The sequence below is a fragment of the Camelina sativa genome, chromosome 12, assembly GCF_000633955.1.
Source record: "Camelina sativa cultivar DH55 chromosome 12, Cs, whole genome shotgun sequence".
In the NCBI taxonomy this organism is placed as follows: Eukaryota; Viridiplantae; Streptophyta; class Magnoliopsida; order Brassicales; family Brassicaceae; genus Camelina; species Camelina sativa.
Genome location: NC_025696.1, coordinates 5727002 through 5745247, shown reverse-complemented (window position 1 = coordinate 5745247; position 18246 = coordinate 5727002). Strand labels below are relative to the sequence as shown.

At 39.4% G+C, this 18246-nt stretch overlaps 3 protein-coding genes, 2 long non-coding RNA genes and 1 pseudogene across 5 annotated transcripts; 1 reads left to right on the top strand and 5 right to left on the bottom strand.

The window, feature by feature from the left end:
• LOC104730362 (thioredoxin-like 2-2, chloroplastic) lies at window positions 218-1838 on the bottom strand. Its single transcript, XM_010449524.2, has 4 exons — window positions 1438-1838; window positions 995-1174; window positions 707-871; window positions 218-494 (listed from the first exon to the last, which is right to left on the bottom strand). The coding sequence occupies exons 1-4, from the start codon at window positions 1687-1689 to the stop codon at window positions 384-386; spliced, it is 708 nt and encodes a 235-aa protein (XP_010447826.1). The 5' UTR covers window positions 1690-1838; the 3' UTR covers window positions 218-383.
• Window positions 2443-4285, bottom strand: LOC104730361 (annotated as a pseudogene).
• Window positions 4447-6344, top strand: LOC104730360. Its single transcript, XR_758422.2, has 4 exons — window positions 4447-4510; window positions 4975-5293; window positions 5623-5903; window positions 6034-6344. It is a non-coding gene; the product is annotated as an uncharacterized LOC104730360 (long non-coding RNA).
• LOC104730359 (venom phosphodiesterase 2-like) lies at window positions 6682-8244 on the bottom strand. The gene has a single exon (XM_010449521.2). It carries the CDS (start codon window positions 8209-8211, stop codon window positions 6838-6840), a length of 1374 nt encoding a protein of 457 aa, XP_010447823.1. The 5' UTR covers window positions 8212-8244; the 3' UTR covers window positions 6682-6837.
• LOC104730358 lies at window positions 8391-9216 on the bottom strand. Its single transcript, XR_758421.1, has 2 exons — window positions 9064-9216; window positions 8391-8954 (listed from the first exon to the last, which is right to left on the bottom strand). It is a non-coding gene; the product is annotated as an uncharacterized LOC104730358 (long non-coding RNA).
• Window positions 10818-12416, bottom strand: LOC104730357 (venom phosphodiesterase 2-like). Its single transcript, XM_010449520.2, has one exon. The coding sequence runs from the start codon at window positions 12385-12387 to the stop codon at window positions 11008-11010; it is 1380 nt and encodes a 459-aa protein (XP_010447822.1). The 5' UTR covers window positions 12388-12416; the 3' UTR covers window positions 10818-11007.

Below are 18246 nucleotides of genomic sequence, written 5' to 3'. Positions count from 1 at the left end.
TTAAGTCTTAGAGCTCAGATTCTGTAAACTAGTGTATAAGTTATAGCAACACAATGTGCATAGTGAGAGTACAAGCCCCTCTGGTTAATTGACATGGTTCGAAAAATTGAGAGATTTAAACCCCCCAACCAAAACTATGCAAATCAGAGCTATTTAACATCACAAATGTATGCATTTACATCAATATGATTTGCCTTCAAGCAATAAGGACAAAAGCAGTAGTGAAAATACATTTGCAATTGACTATTAGCATAAGAATAGTAACCGGATTCAGGGAGTATTCTTTTACACCAAAAAATATGACGATATACAGAATTTTTAAGCTTAGTATTTGCTTGAGCAACCAAAGATTGTTGCACTAGTAAATCTAAAAGCCTGGCACTTCAACTTGATCCAGCTGGTTTGGCTAAGGTTAACCTTTCAGGTATCTTGGCTGGACCGAGGCTGCAACGATCGGTATTGTGCAGTCGGATGGCATCTTTTATCTTCTGAAACTGATAACATACAACAAATATTCAAAGACGATGATGTCAGAATAGTTATCAGAGACGGACTTAAACTGCGTTCAACAAGTTTTGATCTATAATGCCCAATGGTATCAATATCAAGCAAAAGGTTTTTAATATTTGATAGATCCTATCAAAAAAATGAACACCTACATGCCAAGCTCTAGACATGGAAACCGAATATAATAGTCTTTCTTTACCTTAGCAAGAGAACATGAGAAGGACTCAAGCTGGCCATCAGCTCCACGGTAAAAGTGGAAATAAGGAAGCACTCTCACATTCAAACTCTTGCACATCGGTTTATTCTCATCAAAGTTTACTTTCAGGAACACTATATCCGGATTTTCCACTGCTGTCTTGCAAAGCTGAAAAGAGACACAAGAAACATCTCAATTTATTTCAGAATCACGAAAGAGAAAAATGGAACTCGTATAGCTACATCGAACAGATAAGTCAAGTCACCAGTAGGTAGTTAACATGACACTAACCTTTGGGAACAATGCTCTACAAGAAGCACACCAAGTTCCATAAAACTCTACAATGACTAATCTTTCCCCTGCTCCACTTAAAGCGCTCAAGAACTCTTCAGTAGAATGAATGTCAACCATGTTTGGAGCATTCCTCTCCCACCATTTTGGTGGCTCTGTCTCTGCTACATTTTCATCTACCTACACACATCACAAACTTAAACAATAGGCATCACCGTCTCTAAAGAAACAAAAATTAAAACTTTAGACTACTTTCTAATCATCTAAAACGGGATAAGATTCTATACCACATTATTAAAGTACAAGGAATCAATGAGATTCAAAAACAGCTAAAGGACATAACTTTAACATAAAAGTCACAGTTTTACGATTGAAGCTCAATCAATTTCCAAAAGGGTATGTGAATTTACGGACAGAGACAGTTCAAAGCCAAGACATTGTACCTTGACACGAACCACATGGCTCTTGGGTCGTCTGAGGGGGATATGGCTTCCGAGAACAGAAGATGAGTGGTAAAGAGAAGAAGAGCACGAAGGAGAAGATGAGAGAAGACGCAATCTCTTGTCGGAATTCAGATTCGAATTTGGAGGTAAGCAAGGTTGCAGAGGATTAAGAGCGGTGGCAAAGGATGTGAAGGATGAGGAGACGCGAAGAGCCTGAACCGACGTCGTCGTTAACCGTACAACTCCAGCCATCTACAGAGATAGAGAAGAGACTGAGATTGTTTATTGGCTTTGTCTTCTCCGAGAGAGATCCTCTAGGAGAAGAAGATCAGAAAACTGTCTGGTTCAGATTCCAGTGATATATTATTTTCTCTCATCAATCAATCATCATGTCTCCAAATATACATAGACGCGAATTTAACAAATTTAGCGTTTTGGACCGCCGTCATCCACTTGGCGTTTTGTCGCTACGTTAGCGTTGAAAAGTGTAAACGCGTTTTTGGTTTCTACGTTTAGAATCGTGTTTTAACACGGAACAGGCATTGTGGCTTATGGTGAAGATGTCTTCACACACTCACAAGAAAGTTATGACTTAAATGCTATTTCTGTTTTTATTTGTTATTTGGGTCCCCAACTTTAATTGATGTAACAACAAACACACACAAATATCAAATTGTTTAAGAATGTGTTTGAAGGCTATTTGGGTTTCATTGCGATTCACATTTTTGATCAAAAAAAGTTTAGTATATACACTACTTAGATTTGACAAGCTTTCTAGGAAGGTTCTTGTTCTGTCTAAGGAATAAGTGAATAAACTCTTTTCCAAAAAAAAATAAGTAAGTGATGACATCTAAATGCAGTATTGGATTCCCAAATGTGTTGTGTTGTTGATACTCCAACATTACCTTAGTAGCTTCTTTCCAATTATTACCACAGAAAGAAAACAATTGAGCCTGCAACTACAAAAGATTGAGTATCCAATTCAAAGCATTGTGTTTCTAAGGATAAAAGTTAAAAAAGCTTCCAATCTTGGCATCAAATGTCAAAGACAAGTTTCAACGATTACATAATCCATACTATTACAATAAGTCTAGTACAACTTCTTGTTGAAATCGTACAAAAACAGCATACATATCAAAACGCTTAAAAAAGTCTAACAGATCAAATGCTTTAATGATTTGACAACGAGTCTAAAACTGCCTTTTACTGACAGAAGAATGAAACTTACCCTACTTTTCTTACGCGCATGGCAAGAGAACGTGTGAAGGAAACTCATCAGATCCATTGTTTGGTGCAGCCTTTAGTCCTAGAATCGAACTGATCACATTGTATATCTCAACATTCTCAAAAGAAGTCACTTTCCTTCCTTTTGCAAACATAGGACCATGCCCAATGAATATAGTCCTCATCGAAAAGAAAGCATTGTCATACCCATGAGCTCCACCACATTCTTTAGCTTCACTTTTCTTCTGCTTTACAGTAAAGCCCTCATCCACTAGTCCTATAATAGACGGGATCCTGTCACTGTTTGCGTAATGAAGCCTGCTAGGTAAATCCTCTTTGAGATAAACCTTCAAGTACTTCCCATTCTCTACTTTACCAGAGCTCAACCCTTCGTTCATCTTAGCCACTATATCCGCTGCATTGTGCCCTGAAGGTGGTTGAATCGCTAGCACCGGTGTGTAGTAGTGAACCCAACTACTTGGAATTGTGATCCAAGGAGCTAAATCATCCAGAACAACAACTTTTTTATCACAAGTACCAACCATTCCATGATCACCAACCATAATCATAGTCACATCCTCAAAGATTCCTCTTTTTTCTAACCCTTCTATTAATCTTCCTATTAACCTATCAATGTTAACTACAGCTTCAGTGATCAGAGGATCATCAGGACCAACTTGGTGACCTTCATGATCAGGATCTTCAAAGTAAAGAGTCATGAAACTAGGGATCTCGCTACTAGGTAAATCGAAATAGCTCAAGATAGTATCAACTCTATCATCAAAAGGAACAGAGCCATTGTAAATTTGACAGTAACCTTCAGGACAGTTCCAAGAGCCTTTGTGTACCTCAGAGCCAGGCCAGAAGTAAGTAGCAGCTTTAAGCCCTTGGTTGACTACTGTCTCCCACAATGGCTCACCTAACCATTGTGAAAACGTCCCCTGTTTCTGGTTCAACGAACCTGTTGTTGATGATTCCATGGTAAGCTGGGTACAGACCTGTGACGATGGAGTAATGGTTAGGGAATGTTAATGTCGGATAAACAGGGATGAGACCAGTCTCGGCTTCGGTCCCGTTGGCGATTAGTCTGTGGATGCTCGGTAGATTGGTCTTGAATTGGTACCCGAAACGAAACCCATCAGAGGAAATCAAAAGAACTACAGGCTTGTCGAGTTTCTTGAGTGGACGAGCAACGACGGATCTGTCGAAAGATGGAGACTTTGAGACTTGGTTTAAGGAAAGGAATGGTTTTTGAGAAGAGAAGAAGAGGAATGCGAAAGCTGAAGCTGCGGAGAGAGCGATGCAGGTGACGAGAAGGAGAGATGAGAAGATGAAACAGCTTGAGATACTCTTAGTTGAAGAATCAGAATTGTGACTGTTGTTGAGAAGTGCGATTGATTGGCTTGGTTGGTCTTGGTCTTCTTCTGGTGAGGATTTGTTTTTTTTCGATGTGTCGCCTGACATCATTGATTCCTCTTCTCCTTAACCAATCTCGGTCTGATGCTTCTTTCTTCTACTCAAATTATAGAAAGTTGTTAACTTTTTTAGTTCAGATCTTTTGATTGAGTTAAAGACTTAAAGCTAAAGAGAAGAAACACAATGAGTATGTGGGTTAGTACTTGGAGTAGTTTAGTAGCGACTTCTCCACATTACGTTTTCGATGGATCTGAATCTGCCACGTTTCTCGGTAACTCCCCAATTTTATTAGTCAACTGCCTGAGTAGTGAGTCAAAAGCAAGACTAAGCTTCTATACGCCGTCGTTTCGTATCTTAGCTTTGGGGAAGCTCCCTACAACGCTTGTTCGACGCCGTGTCATATTAACACAATCGCTCTGTCAACGTCTTCCAGGTCAGTTTTCTCTTTATCAGTGTATCAGTGTGAGCTTATACACGCTGATTTGCACGAAAGATTCCAAATTTGCGTGTTTGATTGCAACCCATGAATCCCTATATGTTTTTACTAGAAGCTTGATTCAGTAGAAATTAGGTATTTTCAATGAATCTCTATAGTCATAGGTGAATGTATCTGCGGCAGTGCATATAATCTATGGAATGGAAGTTGTCTGTTTGCCAATGTCAATTTAACATGTGATAGATTATCTAATAGGATCCTTCTGCTTCACCAAATGAGTATCCTTGTTTTTCAATTAGGTTTTGTAATTGGTCTGATTAAGTTTGAGCTCTGTCTATATATGTATGAGTGTGTGGTGATGTTATTTACTGGAACGGACTGAATACTTTGATGTGACATGCTTGAGCTATGTTGTTGCAACTGGTCTTAAATAACAGTTTGTTTCTTGAATGTTGATCCAGGATGCCAGCAGTCTGATAAAGTCAATCTGACAATAATGTGGCTCATGTGTTTTGATCTCAGAAATGTTACCGTGTCCAGAATTTAGTTGAAGTGTACTTCTTTAGGTTGCAAAGTAAATTGACTTGCTCCTCCTCTCTGCTCTAATCTGCTCAAGACTATGTAGTAGTATGTATACAGTATGCTTCTGTTATGCCCTTGGTGGATGATATCGTTGGATTGTAAATCTATGTAGTCTTAAAGGGTTAAGTACTTGGAATTCGCTTAGGCATTGGAAGATCCTATTTAGTTTGTTATGAAATTCGAGTTCTTGCGGAAAAGGTATTTGTTTTTCAATTGTATGTTTTCTCCCTCAGATCTTAAGTTTATTATCTTTGTGTCACTAAATGTTCAGTTATGAGATTATGGTTCTTGGCATAGATGCAGACTCATATAGATAAGCTCCAATGGATCCTAAGTTAGATACACATATATGTTTAAAGTGTTTCTTAGTTTGTCTCTGTTAATCTATGTAGAAGTGTGATAGTAAGTATCAAAACGGCTCAGATATATAGTTAGTATCTCTCTGTGAAACATCTTCAGTTTCTCAAGTTCCTAATTGTATCTGAATGTTTCTCCCCAAATACTAACTATAACTTGCTGTTTTGTAGCAAATTTGCAGGTGGAATGGCATAATTCTCGATAAAGAAAAAAAAAACAACTTGATATACGAGAGTCGTGAAGAATTATCAAACTGCTTCAAACCAAAAGACATCTGGAACGTGTATCGTTCTTACATTTTCATCTTTTGGTTGAAGCAAGTTGATAACTCTTTTTGTCTCTCGAAACCGTGTACCAGTTTCCGCATGTATATATCATATCCGAAACTGAATGATCCAAGAAGAGCTCATCAGCTACTGAAGCTTGAAGTAATAGCTGAAGCATATACTTGGTTAGAGCCTGGTTTTATTTACTTGCACTAATTTTTTTATTCAGCGCAGCATACCATCAGTCCATCACGTTCGTTGGTCTTAACATAATGAAATTTTTAACTACGACTAGCTTTTTTGGACAATTTGCAGGTGGAATGTATAATGACGACTCTGATATACGAAAATCTTGCAAAGGGTTATTTTGGCTCACATGGTGTTTTTTTAGCAAGAATGATACGATCCTTTCCCTAATCTAAATGGAACCGGTTTGTTCATAGATGAAATCCGAGTTAGAGTAACAGGGTTTGGTTCTTAGTCATCCTCGCTTACTCTCACTCATTTCACTTCTTTAGTGATAGCATGATAGGTTGATTTGGTTCAGGTGAATGCATATTCTGGTTGGTTACTCTTATCTATTGTGGAAAACTAGTATTATTAACAATATATAATCATTTCCCGTAGCAACCTTGTTTGTTGTGTAGCACGTTCTTGATAGATTCGAGGTTAATACCGTGACATGCACATGTCAGTATTACATTTTTGGCGCAGCCACTCGATGTTTTAAAACTTAACCAAGAAAATCGAATCTTGACATAAGCTCTACGCAGTAATAGTCACATGGTTTTTAGGTTTTCTGAAAAAGAGTAGTATATTAATTATTTATGTTGGTATCATCAAAGAAGTTCTGGTCTTATTTCTATGCAAGTACTTTGCAACTTTATTTGATGATAATACAATAAATCTTCTATAATAAATAGGTGTTCTTGTTCTCATAAATTTATTATGGTATTTGAATCCTGTTGCTTCGTTTAGGCTCCTCTCTTATTCACTTATTGGTACATGACTACATGTTGATTAAAACGGAGAGTAGGATACATCGGAAACTAGAAACCACAGCTAGCAGTTTCTGCTGAAACAGACTTCAAGACAGTCAAAGACTTGGGTTAATTAGTTTCATTCTACTTGCGCTAAGGGCAAGAGAAGGCTACGAGTAAACATAGAAGAACCATTGTTAGAAGCTGGCCGGAGTCCAAGAATCTCTGCAACAGCATTGTAGACCTGAACATTCTCAAACGACGGCACTTTCTTTCCTCTCCTAAACCTTGGACCATATCCAATAAAGATAGATCTCATGGAAAAAAACATGTTGTCGTATCCATGAGTTCCGGAACATTCTTGAACGTATGTTCTGTTCTGTTTAACCATCATACCTTCTCCGACCATTCCTATGATCGGCGGTATCCTGGAACTATCGGAATAATGCAGCCTTTCCGGTAAATTCTCCTTCAAGTAAACCTGCAAAAACTCTCCGTTGTTTACTTTCCCTGAGCTCAAAGCTTCGTTCATCTTCGCTACGAGCTCAGCGTTCTTCTTGGCAGGGTTCTTGACGTCTTTGCCCCAGCGTGGGTTCATTACTAGCACCGGGCTATAATCTTGGATCCAGTCTGCAGGTATCTTGATCCAATCCCCTAAATCATCAATGTAAATCACTTTCTTGTCACAGTTAGTAGCCATTCCGTGATCACCAAGCAATATTACATGAACATCACTAAAAACCTTCCTCTTCTTCAATCCCTTGATGATCCTACCGAGCATCTTATCTACCTTTGAGACCGCTTCGGTAACGCGAGGATCATCGGGGCCGTATTCATGGCCCTGTATGTCCGGTTCATCGAAATACAACGCCATGAAATCCGGGATGTCACTCTCGGGAAGATCGAAATAGTTCAAGATCGTATCGACTCTTTCTTCAAGAGGAACCGAAACGTTGTAAGGAGCTTTACAAAATCCTTTAGGGCAGTTCCAAGAGCCTTTGTGGACATCAGCGCCTGGCCAAAAGTAAGTCGCAGCCTTGAGCCCTTGGTTCACCGCGGTAACCCACAACGGCTCACCTAACCACCATTTAGGGTTTAGGTTCCTGTTGAATAGTTCCCCGCTTACCGGATCTGTAAATTTGTTCATGATTATACCGTGGGAAGCTGGGTAGAGTCCGGTGGCGATGGAGTAATGGTTCGGGAACGTCATGGATGGGAAAACCGGAATCAAACCGGTCTTAGCTTCGGTTCCTCTTGATATGAGGAGGTCGATGTTTGGTGTCTCCGTCTTAAATTGGTAACCGAACCGGATACCATCGCAGGAAATTAACAGAACCACCTGTTTGTTGAGCTTCTTGGAGGGTTGGGGTACTCTCCTAGCGTAGGAAGATGGTGAGTCGACACCATGGGCAGAGACGGCTACGACGAGGACAACGAGAAAAGCAACGAGCAGAGATAACTTGCGCAAGGTGTAACCGGAGAAACCAGACAGGTCAGGTTTGGTCTTAGCCATTGAGAGAAAAAGAGTAGTGATAGACTGATAGTGGTTGATCAGCTCAACAACGTTCACGTTCTTTATAGAGCGGGAGAGTTCTCTTTATTTCTTTTTCTTTATATCATAGAGAATCTCTCGTGATTTGTTTTGTTTAACCAACTAATTCTTTTATGGGAATTTAGTGAGAAATGCCACTTTTGAAATGAAAGTTGTGAGAAATGTCATTTTAGTTTTTCCTTTTCAGAAATGCCATTTTCTAAGTTTATGGCATAAGAGAAAAAGATATTTCTATCCTTAAATTAAAAAAATAAAAGATTGAAAAAAATTGGGATGAGTGATGTGTGTTTTGAAACAGGGACAATTTTGTGGCACAAAACACATATGTGATGAACTTCTAGTGGACCAGATCCAACGTTCAGTCAGGTTTAGTCCATTTCAAATTTGTTTGTATCCACTTGGGTGGACAAGTTTACAAAACTTGTCCACTATAGTTATGTCCTTCGCTCTCTTGAACAAGTTTTTTGTCCACCACATTTATGTCCTTCAGACTTAGTAAAACATATCCGCTTGGATGGACAAGTTTACAAAACTTGTCCACCATAGTTATGTCTTTCGCTTTCTTAGTGGACAATATTCGCGAGAATGACGATACTTGTCCATCAATAACATGAAACAATTTTCTCCACTTGCAGGCTTGCTGACGCATTTTGTTGAGAAATATCATACTCAGCCTTAATCTGAGCATATTTTGTCCACCGGATCTGGTCTATCAGAAATAAAATTGGATTAGATATCAGATCTGGTCCATTTAAGTTTTATGGAAAAGGAAACAAATAGAAGAAACTCAGATTGAAAAATAGTATACTCAACCTTGAAGAGAGCATCCCCAGAACGAACAAAACACGATGTTAATCCACGGCAGAGGCAAGCAGATTATATGGAAGTCGTGATTTTGAAAGGATTTATCTGTTTTGAAAAAAGAAAGAGGAGAGAAAGAGAAAAGGGGAGAGATAGAGAGAGAGAGATGAGAGATGAGAGATCGAAAAAATGAGAATAGAAAAGAGAAATGAGAAAGAAATAAGAAAAGAGTATTGTTGTCATTTTTAATAGAATAAAGTGAGTCCTATGGTATATTAGAGAAGGTTTAATTGAAAGTGGCATTTTTGTTGAAGAATGGTACTGTACATGGCAGATCTAATAAATTTCTCTTCTTTTATCTAGTGTTGAGTAGATGTGTGATAGTAATATAGTATTAGTATCAGTGGGTCACTTTAGTGTTGACGGGTCTTGTCGGCAGGTGACTGTTTATGGAGTATCTCAAAAGGCTCGAATCATTCATTGTACTTTAATATTTACAATTGTAAATGTACGATTTAAAATACTTTCTTATACGAATTAAAGACTCAATTCTGAAAAGTTGTTGAGATTTCTGATTTCACCCACGTCTTACAGATCCCAATTCTTATCTAACTTTAATACATTAAGGGATATTCGAGTAAGATCGACTCGAGATTGGGGACTTTATAAAAATGGGTGAAATATTAATCGAATAGACTTGTAGTCTAATCAATCAAAATTAATCTCCAAGATCCTATGAAAATAAAATATTGTCAATTTTATAAAGCATTTACAGTGAGTCAGTGACTTAAGTGGTGGATACTGGATTACGAATGTTTGAGTTGAATAATTAGAATGATTAATACCCTTCTCTATATATAAAGTAAAGTTTTTTTTAGTCAAATAGTAAGTGTCATGATACTTCAATGAGAGGAATTTTAATTCACTATATTTAAAATATGTCATGGATATGGAGAATAAATGCTACCCATCAATATTTTATAATTTTGAGATTTAGATGTGAGTTATGGCTTAATGAACCTAGTGTAATTATATAAATGAGTATGGCATATTGTATGGCTCAGTGGTCCGAGAGTATCCCGCATCTAATATATTGGTAAGTGTATGTACTTGGATTGCAGTACGGCTCATAGAACCCGAGCCTGCTAGATTGGGCGATAATGTGTCTTTGACAACTTGGATTATCAGAAAATGGTGTTTGAAAGTGTCTCTACCCTCTTTCAAGCGACCCACAAGCCAGTAGGGTGGCCGGCATTCCAAGGAGTGATGAGTGAGTGAAATCAGTAACAATCCAAGACAATTCCTTCAACCTTCCTTTGTGTTTTAGGGGGTGACAATGCCACATGTCTCAATGCAGTCTATGTGCAGAAACCAGTCTTTTCTTTCCAATTAATTTTGTCTCCTAAATTTTAAAATAATCCAAATAATATCAACTAGAGTTATCTATATCAAATAATTGACTTATCGGGAGAGAGAGTATGAGAAGAAAAAGACTTTTTACTTACTACTACTACTCCTGCATGATATAATTCATATCAAATAAACCTTGAATGTAGAAGTCTATAGGATATATAATATTTCCTAAAGTGGACTCTTTAGGGGTTGAGAGTTACATGTGACTTACTACAATATATGAAAATCAGTAATTATATTTTTGAGGATTTGCATGGTGTATGATGTGGCTTACTACACGTCATATACAACAATGATACATTTGTTCGCAATCACTCGGCAATAAATAACAATTTCGGCAATGCATGATTGAGAAAAATAAAAGCAGAAGATGCCGAATTGTTTTATTATCGTGGCTTCAAGACGAAACCTGGTTGAATAAAAAACATTAGGGGTCACATTTTTCTTCATTTCCAGATAAAATTAAAAACAAATGATATAGGTTTGACATTCATATATCATCTTAATTAGTTATTATTATTCATGAGCTAAGTGATTTTTGCCTCATTTTAAATCCCTTGTTGCTCCAAAAGGCAAGAGAATGCTCCGAGGGAACAAAGAAGAACCATTGTTCGGAGCTGGTCGGAGTCCAAGAATCTCCGCGACGACATTATAGATCTGCACATTCTCGAACGATGGCACTTTCTTTCCTCTACTAAACCTAGAACCATGTCCGACAAAAATAGTCCTCATCGAGAAGAGCTGGTTGTCGTAACCATGGTCTCCGTAACAAACTTGAGCATTTGTTCTATTCTTTCTCACTATTAGACCTTCTCCGACCATTCCTATGATCGGTGGAATCCGATAACTCTCGGAATAATGCAGTCTTTCCGGTAGCTTCTCCTTCAAGTAAACCTTCAAAAACTCTCCGTTTTTTACTTTCCCTGAGCTCAAAGCTTCGTTCATCTTTGCCACGACTTCTGCGTTCTTTTCACCTTGATTCTCGACATTTTTGTCCCATTGCGGACTAATTGCAAGCACCGGACTGTAAGACTGGATCCAAGCCGAAGGTATCTTGATCCAATCCGCTAAGTCATCAATGTAAATCGCTTTCTCGTCACACTCACAGTTGGTCACCATTCCGTGATCACCAAGCACTATCACATGAACCTCATCAAAGATCTCCCTCTTCTTTAGTCCCTTTATCACCCTACCAATCATTTTATCAACCCTCGAAACCGCGATAGTAACCCGAGGATCATCAGGACCATAGTTATGACCGGATTGGTCCGGCTCATCGAAATACAACATCAGCAAATCAGGAATTTCGTCCTCGGGGCGATCAAAATGGCTCAAAACCGAATCAACCCTTTCTTCTAAAGGAATTGAAAGGTTGAAATGTGGACAATATCCTTCAGGGCAAGTCCAAGAACCTTTGGGAACTTCAGAGCCTGGCCAGAAGTAAGTCACAGCCTTGAGACCTTGGTTTGCCGCAGTTACCCACAACGGCTCACCTAACCACCATTTCGGTTGTAAGCCTTTGTTGAAGACCTCGCCCGTAACCGGATCAGTAAACTTATTCATGATTATACCATGGTAGGCTGGGTAGAGTCCGGTTGCGATAGAGTAGTGGTTTGGGAATGTCATGGTGGGGAAAACCGAGATTAAACCGTGTTTGGCTTCGGTTCCTCTGGAAATGAGAAGGTCGATGTTTGGCGTGTCGGTTTTAAATTGGTAACCGAACCGGAAACCGTCGCAAGATATCATCAAAACCACCGGTTTGTTGAGCTTCTTGAAGGGCCAGGGACGAGAGATCTTGAACGACTGAGAATCAAAACCATTGGTACCGGCGGTGGTGCTTGCGGCTGCAGTGGCCGCTACGATGAAAATATTAAAAAGGATGAGAGAAACTTTGGGAGACAGAACATGTTTGGTTTTCGCCATGGGAAAGAATGTTTTGTAATGGTTCTTGCAGCTCATGTCATTTATAGAGCGGGAGAATGTAGCTAACTCCTTTCTTTTCTTTAAAATATTTTCTTTCATTGAAATTAACTTGATATATTACATTATCCTAATGTCTATAGATTATAGACTAGTGGTTGGCACTCTAGCTAGTAATAAATAAAAACATAACTATTTGGAGTGTTTTTTTAAGTTTGGAGTTTTGTCATCGAAGAATATTGGACATGACAATTATTACATTTACTACTACAGTATATATTCTTTTTTCTATATATAGAATGACAGCAAAAAAAAATCCTCAAAACTTTTTGGCCGTTTTGTGAATAATGTTTACAGTAGAAACAGATTCCTTTTGTTTATATTTACAATGACTACGAGTTAGGTAAAACGTCACGTTAACATTATTGTCATCTGCATGAGCTAGTTATGGGAGAGCCGTTGATATCTGATCTTACGGTCTTGAATAAATCACGTGTTCTCACCACGAGTTGTATCCTTTCGTGGTGGGCTCGTGACTCGTCCAACGAGTGGATGACCAGTGTTTGTTGTGGTCCTAATCCTATATATAATGTATAGTTGTATACGCCCATGTTAACTTTATACAGGTTAAAAAAGTTAGGAACCAGCCTAATAGAAATATAGATAGCCAAATAAGATTGTATCCAGATTTGAGTTTAGATAAGATTGTAATTTGTGGATGAATTTAAATAGGTTTCTCTGATTCTTAATTCCCAAACAAATTTTTTTTTGAAACCATAAAATTAGATTTAGCTGATCAAGAGAGAAGCAACTAATTAGTTTTAAGTCCATAAACTTGGATTTAGCTAGTGGTCAAGGAAGAAGCAACATAGCTTTAAGTCCATAAAATTGGATGGAGCTGAGCAAGGAAGAAGCAACCAAGCTTGAAGGTCCATAAGTCTAGGTGGTAAACAAGTACTTGATAGCAGCGTTCAGTCTCTTTTTGATAATACACCAAAGGGTTAAGTCAGCACGTCGTCTAAATCACCAACTCGGTGCAGGTTACATGTCCTATATCTTATAAGCCACAATGGTGAGCATGGACAATTATGTTCTGTGACAAAATTCAAGTGGATTACTGTTAACACTAGCATTTCCGCGTTAGTTTTTTTTTTAAAGAGACAATTCCGCATAATTGGTATAGTACGTGCACGTACGTGATGTCTTGTCCAAGACTGCATTTTATCTTATTTTTCACCGACTTTTCAGCCAAATTCTTTTTTAAAAAATTGTTATTTTTCCAAAAATAGGACGCAAGTCTTAGCAAAAAAGACATGAAGTAAAAGAATTTTAAGCACAGTGTTGTTGGAGATTTGACACAGTCTGAAGTAGAATAAGTCAAAGCAAAGTTTTAGGGAGACGTGATTTAGTTGTTGAGTTAGAGTTGTTTCCGTTTGTTGTTCCTGAAGTTTCTCTCTTTCGTTGTAAGGCTTCTATATAAGCCATTGTTATTTCTCAGTTCAATAATACGAGTTATTCAGACTATTTCACTTTGCAGAGAACATATCTAGTTCTGTTTTCCTTTATCTGGTATCAGAGCGAAGATCCGTGAGTGTTTGAGAGGAAAAACACTTAAGAGAGAATGACAGACGGAGGATGCTTTACTACGCCGGCTGTACCAAAGTATGATGGAGACTACGACCACTGGAGCCTTGTCATGGAGAACCTTCTTCGATCCAAAGAGTATTGGTGTGTCATCAACCCTGGATTTGATAGCCTGAGAAGCATCGAAGCTCCCACCCCAGCACAGCAAAAGGAGCTTGATGAAGTAAATCTCAAAGATCTCAAAGCCAAGAACTATCTCTTCCAATCGATTGACAGAACCATTCTCAAGACAATCACACAGAAGGAGATGGCTAAGCAGTTGTGGGAGTCCATGAAAACCAAGCATCAAGGAAATGCTAGAGTGAAGCGTGCACAGCTTCAAAGGTTAAGGAAAACCTTTGAAACCCTGGAGATGAAATCTGGCGAAGGAGTGGCCGGATACTTTGCTCGGGTTATGGCAACAACGAATGACATGAAGAACTGTGGTGAAGTTATTGAAGATGTCAAAATTGTGGAGAAGATTCTTTGCAGTCTCACAGACAACTTCAACTACGTTGTCTGTTCCATTGAAGAATCTAAGGACATTGATCGTATGTCAGTTGATGAATTGCAGGCCTCACTGCAAATTCATGAGAATAAGGTGATCGCAGAGAAGTGAAGAGCAAGTGCTGCAAGTCGAAAATGAGGCAAGAAGAAGAGGACGATGGAACCCCCAGAGAGGAAGAGGTGGTAACAGGGGACGAGGGAGAGGCAGATCATTTGTGAACAGATCTGCTATCAACTGTTTCCGATGTGAAAAGCAGGGACACTACCAGTTTGAATGTGCAAGTGCAGAGAAAGGTGTCAATTATGTGGAGTTTGATGAAGAAGAGGAGCTCCTGTTAATGGCACATTCTAACTTGTGCAACACTAAAGAGCAAGGAATGTGGTTCCTTGATTATGGATGCTCAAACCACATGACTGGGGAGAAGTCATGGTTTGTGGAGTTGGACGAAAGCTTCAAGCACTCAGTTCGCTTGGGAAATGGAACAAGGTTGATGGTTCAGGGGAGAGGAAAAATCAGAATGGAAGTAGAAGGAATCACTCAAGTGGTAAGCAATGTCTACTATGTTCCAAACCTCACTAATAATCTGTTGAGCATTGGACAACTGCAAGAGAAGGAGCTAACGATTCTGATCAAGAATGGTGTGTGTAAGATCTTTCACTCCCAAAGAGGATTGATTGTGGAGACGCACATGACCATGAACCGGATGTTCTTGGTGAATGCTATGAAGAAGCCCGTCTGAGGAAGCTGTCTCAAGGTAGAAGATGAAGATTTGGGATCTCTCTAGCATAGAAGATTCGGACACCTAAACAACAAGTCCATTCATGTCATGCAAAAGAAGGAGATGGTACAAGGTTTACCAACTCTCGGAGAGGAAACAAAGGTGTGCACTGTCTGCAATATTGGAAAGCAACAAAGAGACAAATTTCCAAAGAAAAGCAAGTGGAGAGCAACAGAGAAATTGGAGCTGATTCATGCGGATCTCTGTGGCCCAATCACTCCAACCTCAAACAGTGGTAAACGATATCTTTTTGTGCTTGTTGATGATTTCTCTCAGAAGACCTGGATCCACTTTCTTGCAGAGAAAGCAGAAGCCTTCGACACTTTCAAAGTTTTTAAAAACTCTGTCGAAAAGGAAGCAAAAACTGTCATCAGAGGGCTGCGTACAGACAGGGGAGGAGAGTTCACCTCTGAAGCTTTCAACAAGTTCTGCAGAGAGCAAGGCATAAAACGACAGTTGACTGCAGGCTACACTCCTCAACAAAACGGAGTAGCAGAGAGGAGAAACCGCACAATCATGAACATGGTTCGCTGTCTACTGTCAGAGAAGGAGATGCCACGATCTCTATGGCCAGATGCAGTGAGATAGACGGCACATGTTTTGAATCGTAGTCTCACTAAAGCAGTAAAAGACAAAGTCCCTGAAGAAAGGTGGTCTGGAATCAAACCGAAGGTTGATTACTTCAGGATTTTTGGGTCAGTTGCTCATGTTCACATTCCGGTGCAGAAGAGGATAAAGCTCGATGATCGTAGTCACAAATGCATTCTTCTCAGAGTTAGCGATGAATCAAAGGCATATCGCCTCTATGATCCAGTAACCAAGAAAATCATTGTCAGCCGAGATGTCGTATTTGAAGAAGATGCAAAGTGGGACTGGAATGTGAGTGCACCAGAGGAGAGTGTATTAGCCTGGGGAGATGATGATACGTTTGAAGAAGAAGATACCGATGATGAGGTAGAGGATGGTGACGATGCAGAACCTTCAGAAGTAGAAGATGGTGATGATTTAGAACCAGCAGAGGTTATAGATGCTGGAGCAAACAACCAGACTGATCCATCAAAAAGGTCACGACAACAGCCTGGTTGGATGCGAGACTTTGTAACTGGTTATGAGGTGAGTGAAGAGGAGGATTCGCTGAACTTTTCCTTCTTTGTCACAAGTGATGATCCAGTGAATTTCTACGAAGCTGAGAAGGAAGACAAATGGAGAGAAGCCATGAAAATGGAGATTCAGTCCATTGAGAAAAATCAAACGTGGGAGCTGGTCCCTCTGCCACAACACGCCAAAGTAATTGGTGTTAAATGGGTTTACAAGACAAAGTTAAACGAAGAAGGAAAAGTGGAGAAGTGCAAAGCTCGACTGGTTGCAAAGGGATACTCTCAAACTGCTGGAATAGATTGCACGGAGGTGTTTGCAGCGGTCGCTCGGTGGGATACAATAAGGAGTCTCTTGGCAGTAGCAGCTCAACATGGTTGGCATGTCTATCAGCTTGATGTTAAGAGTGCTTTCTTGTACGGAGAATTGAAAGAAGAGGTCTACGTAGAGCAGCCTGAAGGGTTTCTCAGAGCAGGGGAGGAAGATAAGGTTTATCGTCTGAGAAAAGCTCTCTATGGGTTAAAACAGGCTCCAAGGGCATGGTTCAGTCGAATTGAAAGCTACTTCAAGAAGGAGGGGTTTGAGAAAAGCAGCTATGATCACACTCTGTTTTTCAAGAAAACAGAAACCAAAATCCTGGTGGTAAGTCTCTATGTTGATGATCTGATATTCACAGGAAATGATGAAGTGCTATGTGCTGAATTCAAATCGTCAATGCAAAGAGAATTTGAGATGACTGACATGGGAAAGATGAAGTTCTTTCTTGGAGTGGAGGTACATCAAAACCGTAATGGGATACACATCAACCAGAAGAAATATGCAAGAGAAGTCTTGGAGAGGTTCAAGATGTGGAACTGCAACTCAGTCAGAGATCCAATTGTTCCTGGAACTGTCATCACGAAGGAGGGAAGCAGTAACACCGATGCAACATTCTATAAGCAGCTTGTGGATTCTCTGATGTATCTTACGGTAACACGACCAGACTTGATGTTTGTAGTATGTTTGATTGCACGTTTCATGGCAAACCCAAAAGAAGAGCATATGCAGATAGCAAAGAGGGTACTAAGGTACTTAAAGGGAACTTTGGATTTTGGAGTTTTCTATGGGAGATCACCAACCATGAGTCTAGTGGGGTACACAGATAGTGATTATGCTCGAGACGTTGGCGATCGGAAGAGTACTTCAGGGTATGTGTTTTTACTGAATGGACCAGCAGTGTGTTGGAGTTCAAGGAAACAAGACATCGTTACTTTATCTTCTACTGAAGCAGAATATGTAGCAGCAACTCATGCAGCTTGTCACTGTGTTTGGCTGAAAGGAATGTTGCAGGAGCTGAGTCTGTTAAGTGAAGGGTGCATGGACATTATGTGTGATAGCAGCTCAGCGATCAAACTATCAAAGAATCCAGTCATGCATCAAAGAACAAAACACATTGATGTGAGGTACCATTACTTGCGTAACTTGGTAAACGACGGAGTTATGAAGCTGAGTTTTTGTGGCACCAATGATCAAGTTGCAGACATCTTGACTAACCGATTAAGCTTGACCAGTTTGAGAAGCTTAGACAGTGTCTTGGAGTTCGAAGATTGGAGAATTAAACTGAAGCAGGCGAGGTTCAGTTTAAGGGGAGGAATTTGTTGGAGATTTGACACAGTCTGAAGTAGAATAAGTCAAAGCGAAGTTTTAGGGAGACGTGATTTAGTTGTTGAGTTAGAGTTGTTTCCGTTTGTTGTTCCTGAAGTTTCTCTCTTTCGTTGTAAGGCTTCTATATAAGCCATTGTTATTTCTCAGTTCAATAATACGAGTTATTCAGACTATTTCACTTTGCAGAGAACATATCTAGTTCTGTTTTCCTTTA

Coding starts and splice junctions, on each gene's coding strand:
- LOC104730357 (XM_010449520.2), bottom strand. CDS start 12,387: ATGGCGAAAACCAAACATGTTCTGTCTCCCAAAGTTTCTCTCATCCTT.
- LOC104730362 (XM_010449524.2), bottom strand. CDS start 1,689: ATGGCTGGAGTTGTACGGTTAACGACGACGTCGGTTCAGGCTCTTCGC. Junction 1,175..1,437: donor GCCATGTGGTTCGTGTCAAG/GTACAATGTCTT, acceptor TGATGTGTGTAG/GTAGATGAAAATGTAGCAGA. Junction 872..994: donor GTAGAGCATTGTTCCCAAAG/GTTAGTGTCATG, acceptor GTCTCTTTTCAG/CTTTGCAAGACAGCAGTGGA.
- LOC104730359 (XM_010449521.2), bottom strand. CDS start 8,211: ATGGCTAAGACCAAACCTGACCTGTCTGGTTTCTCCGGTTACACCTTG.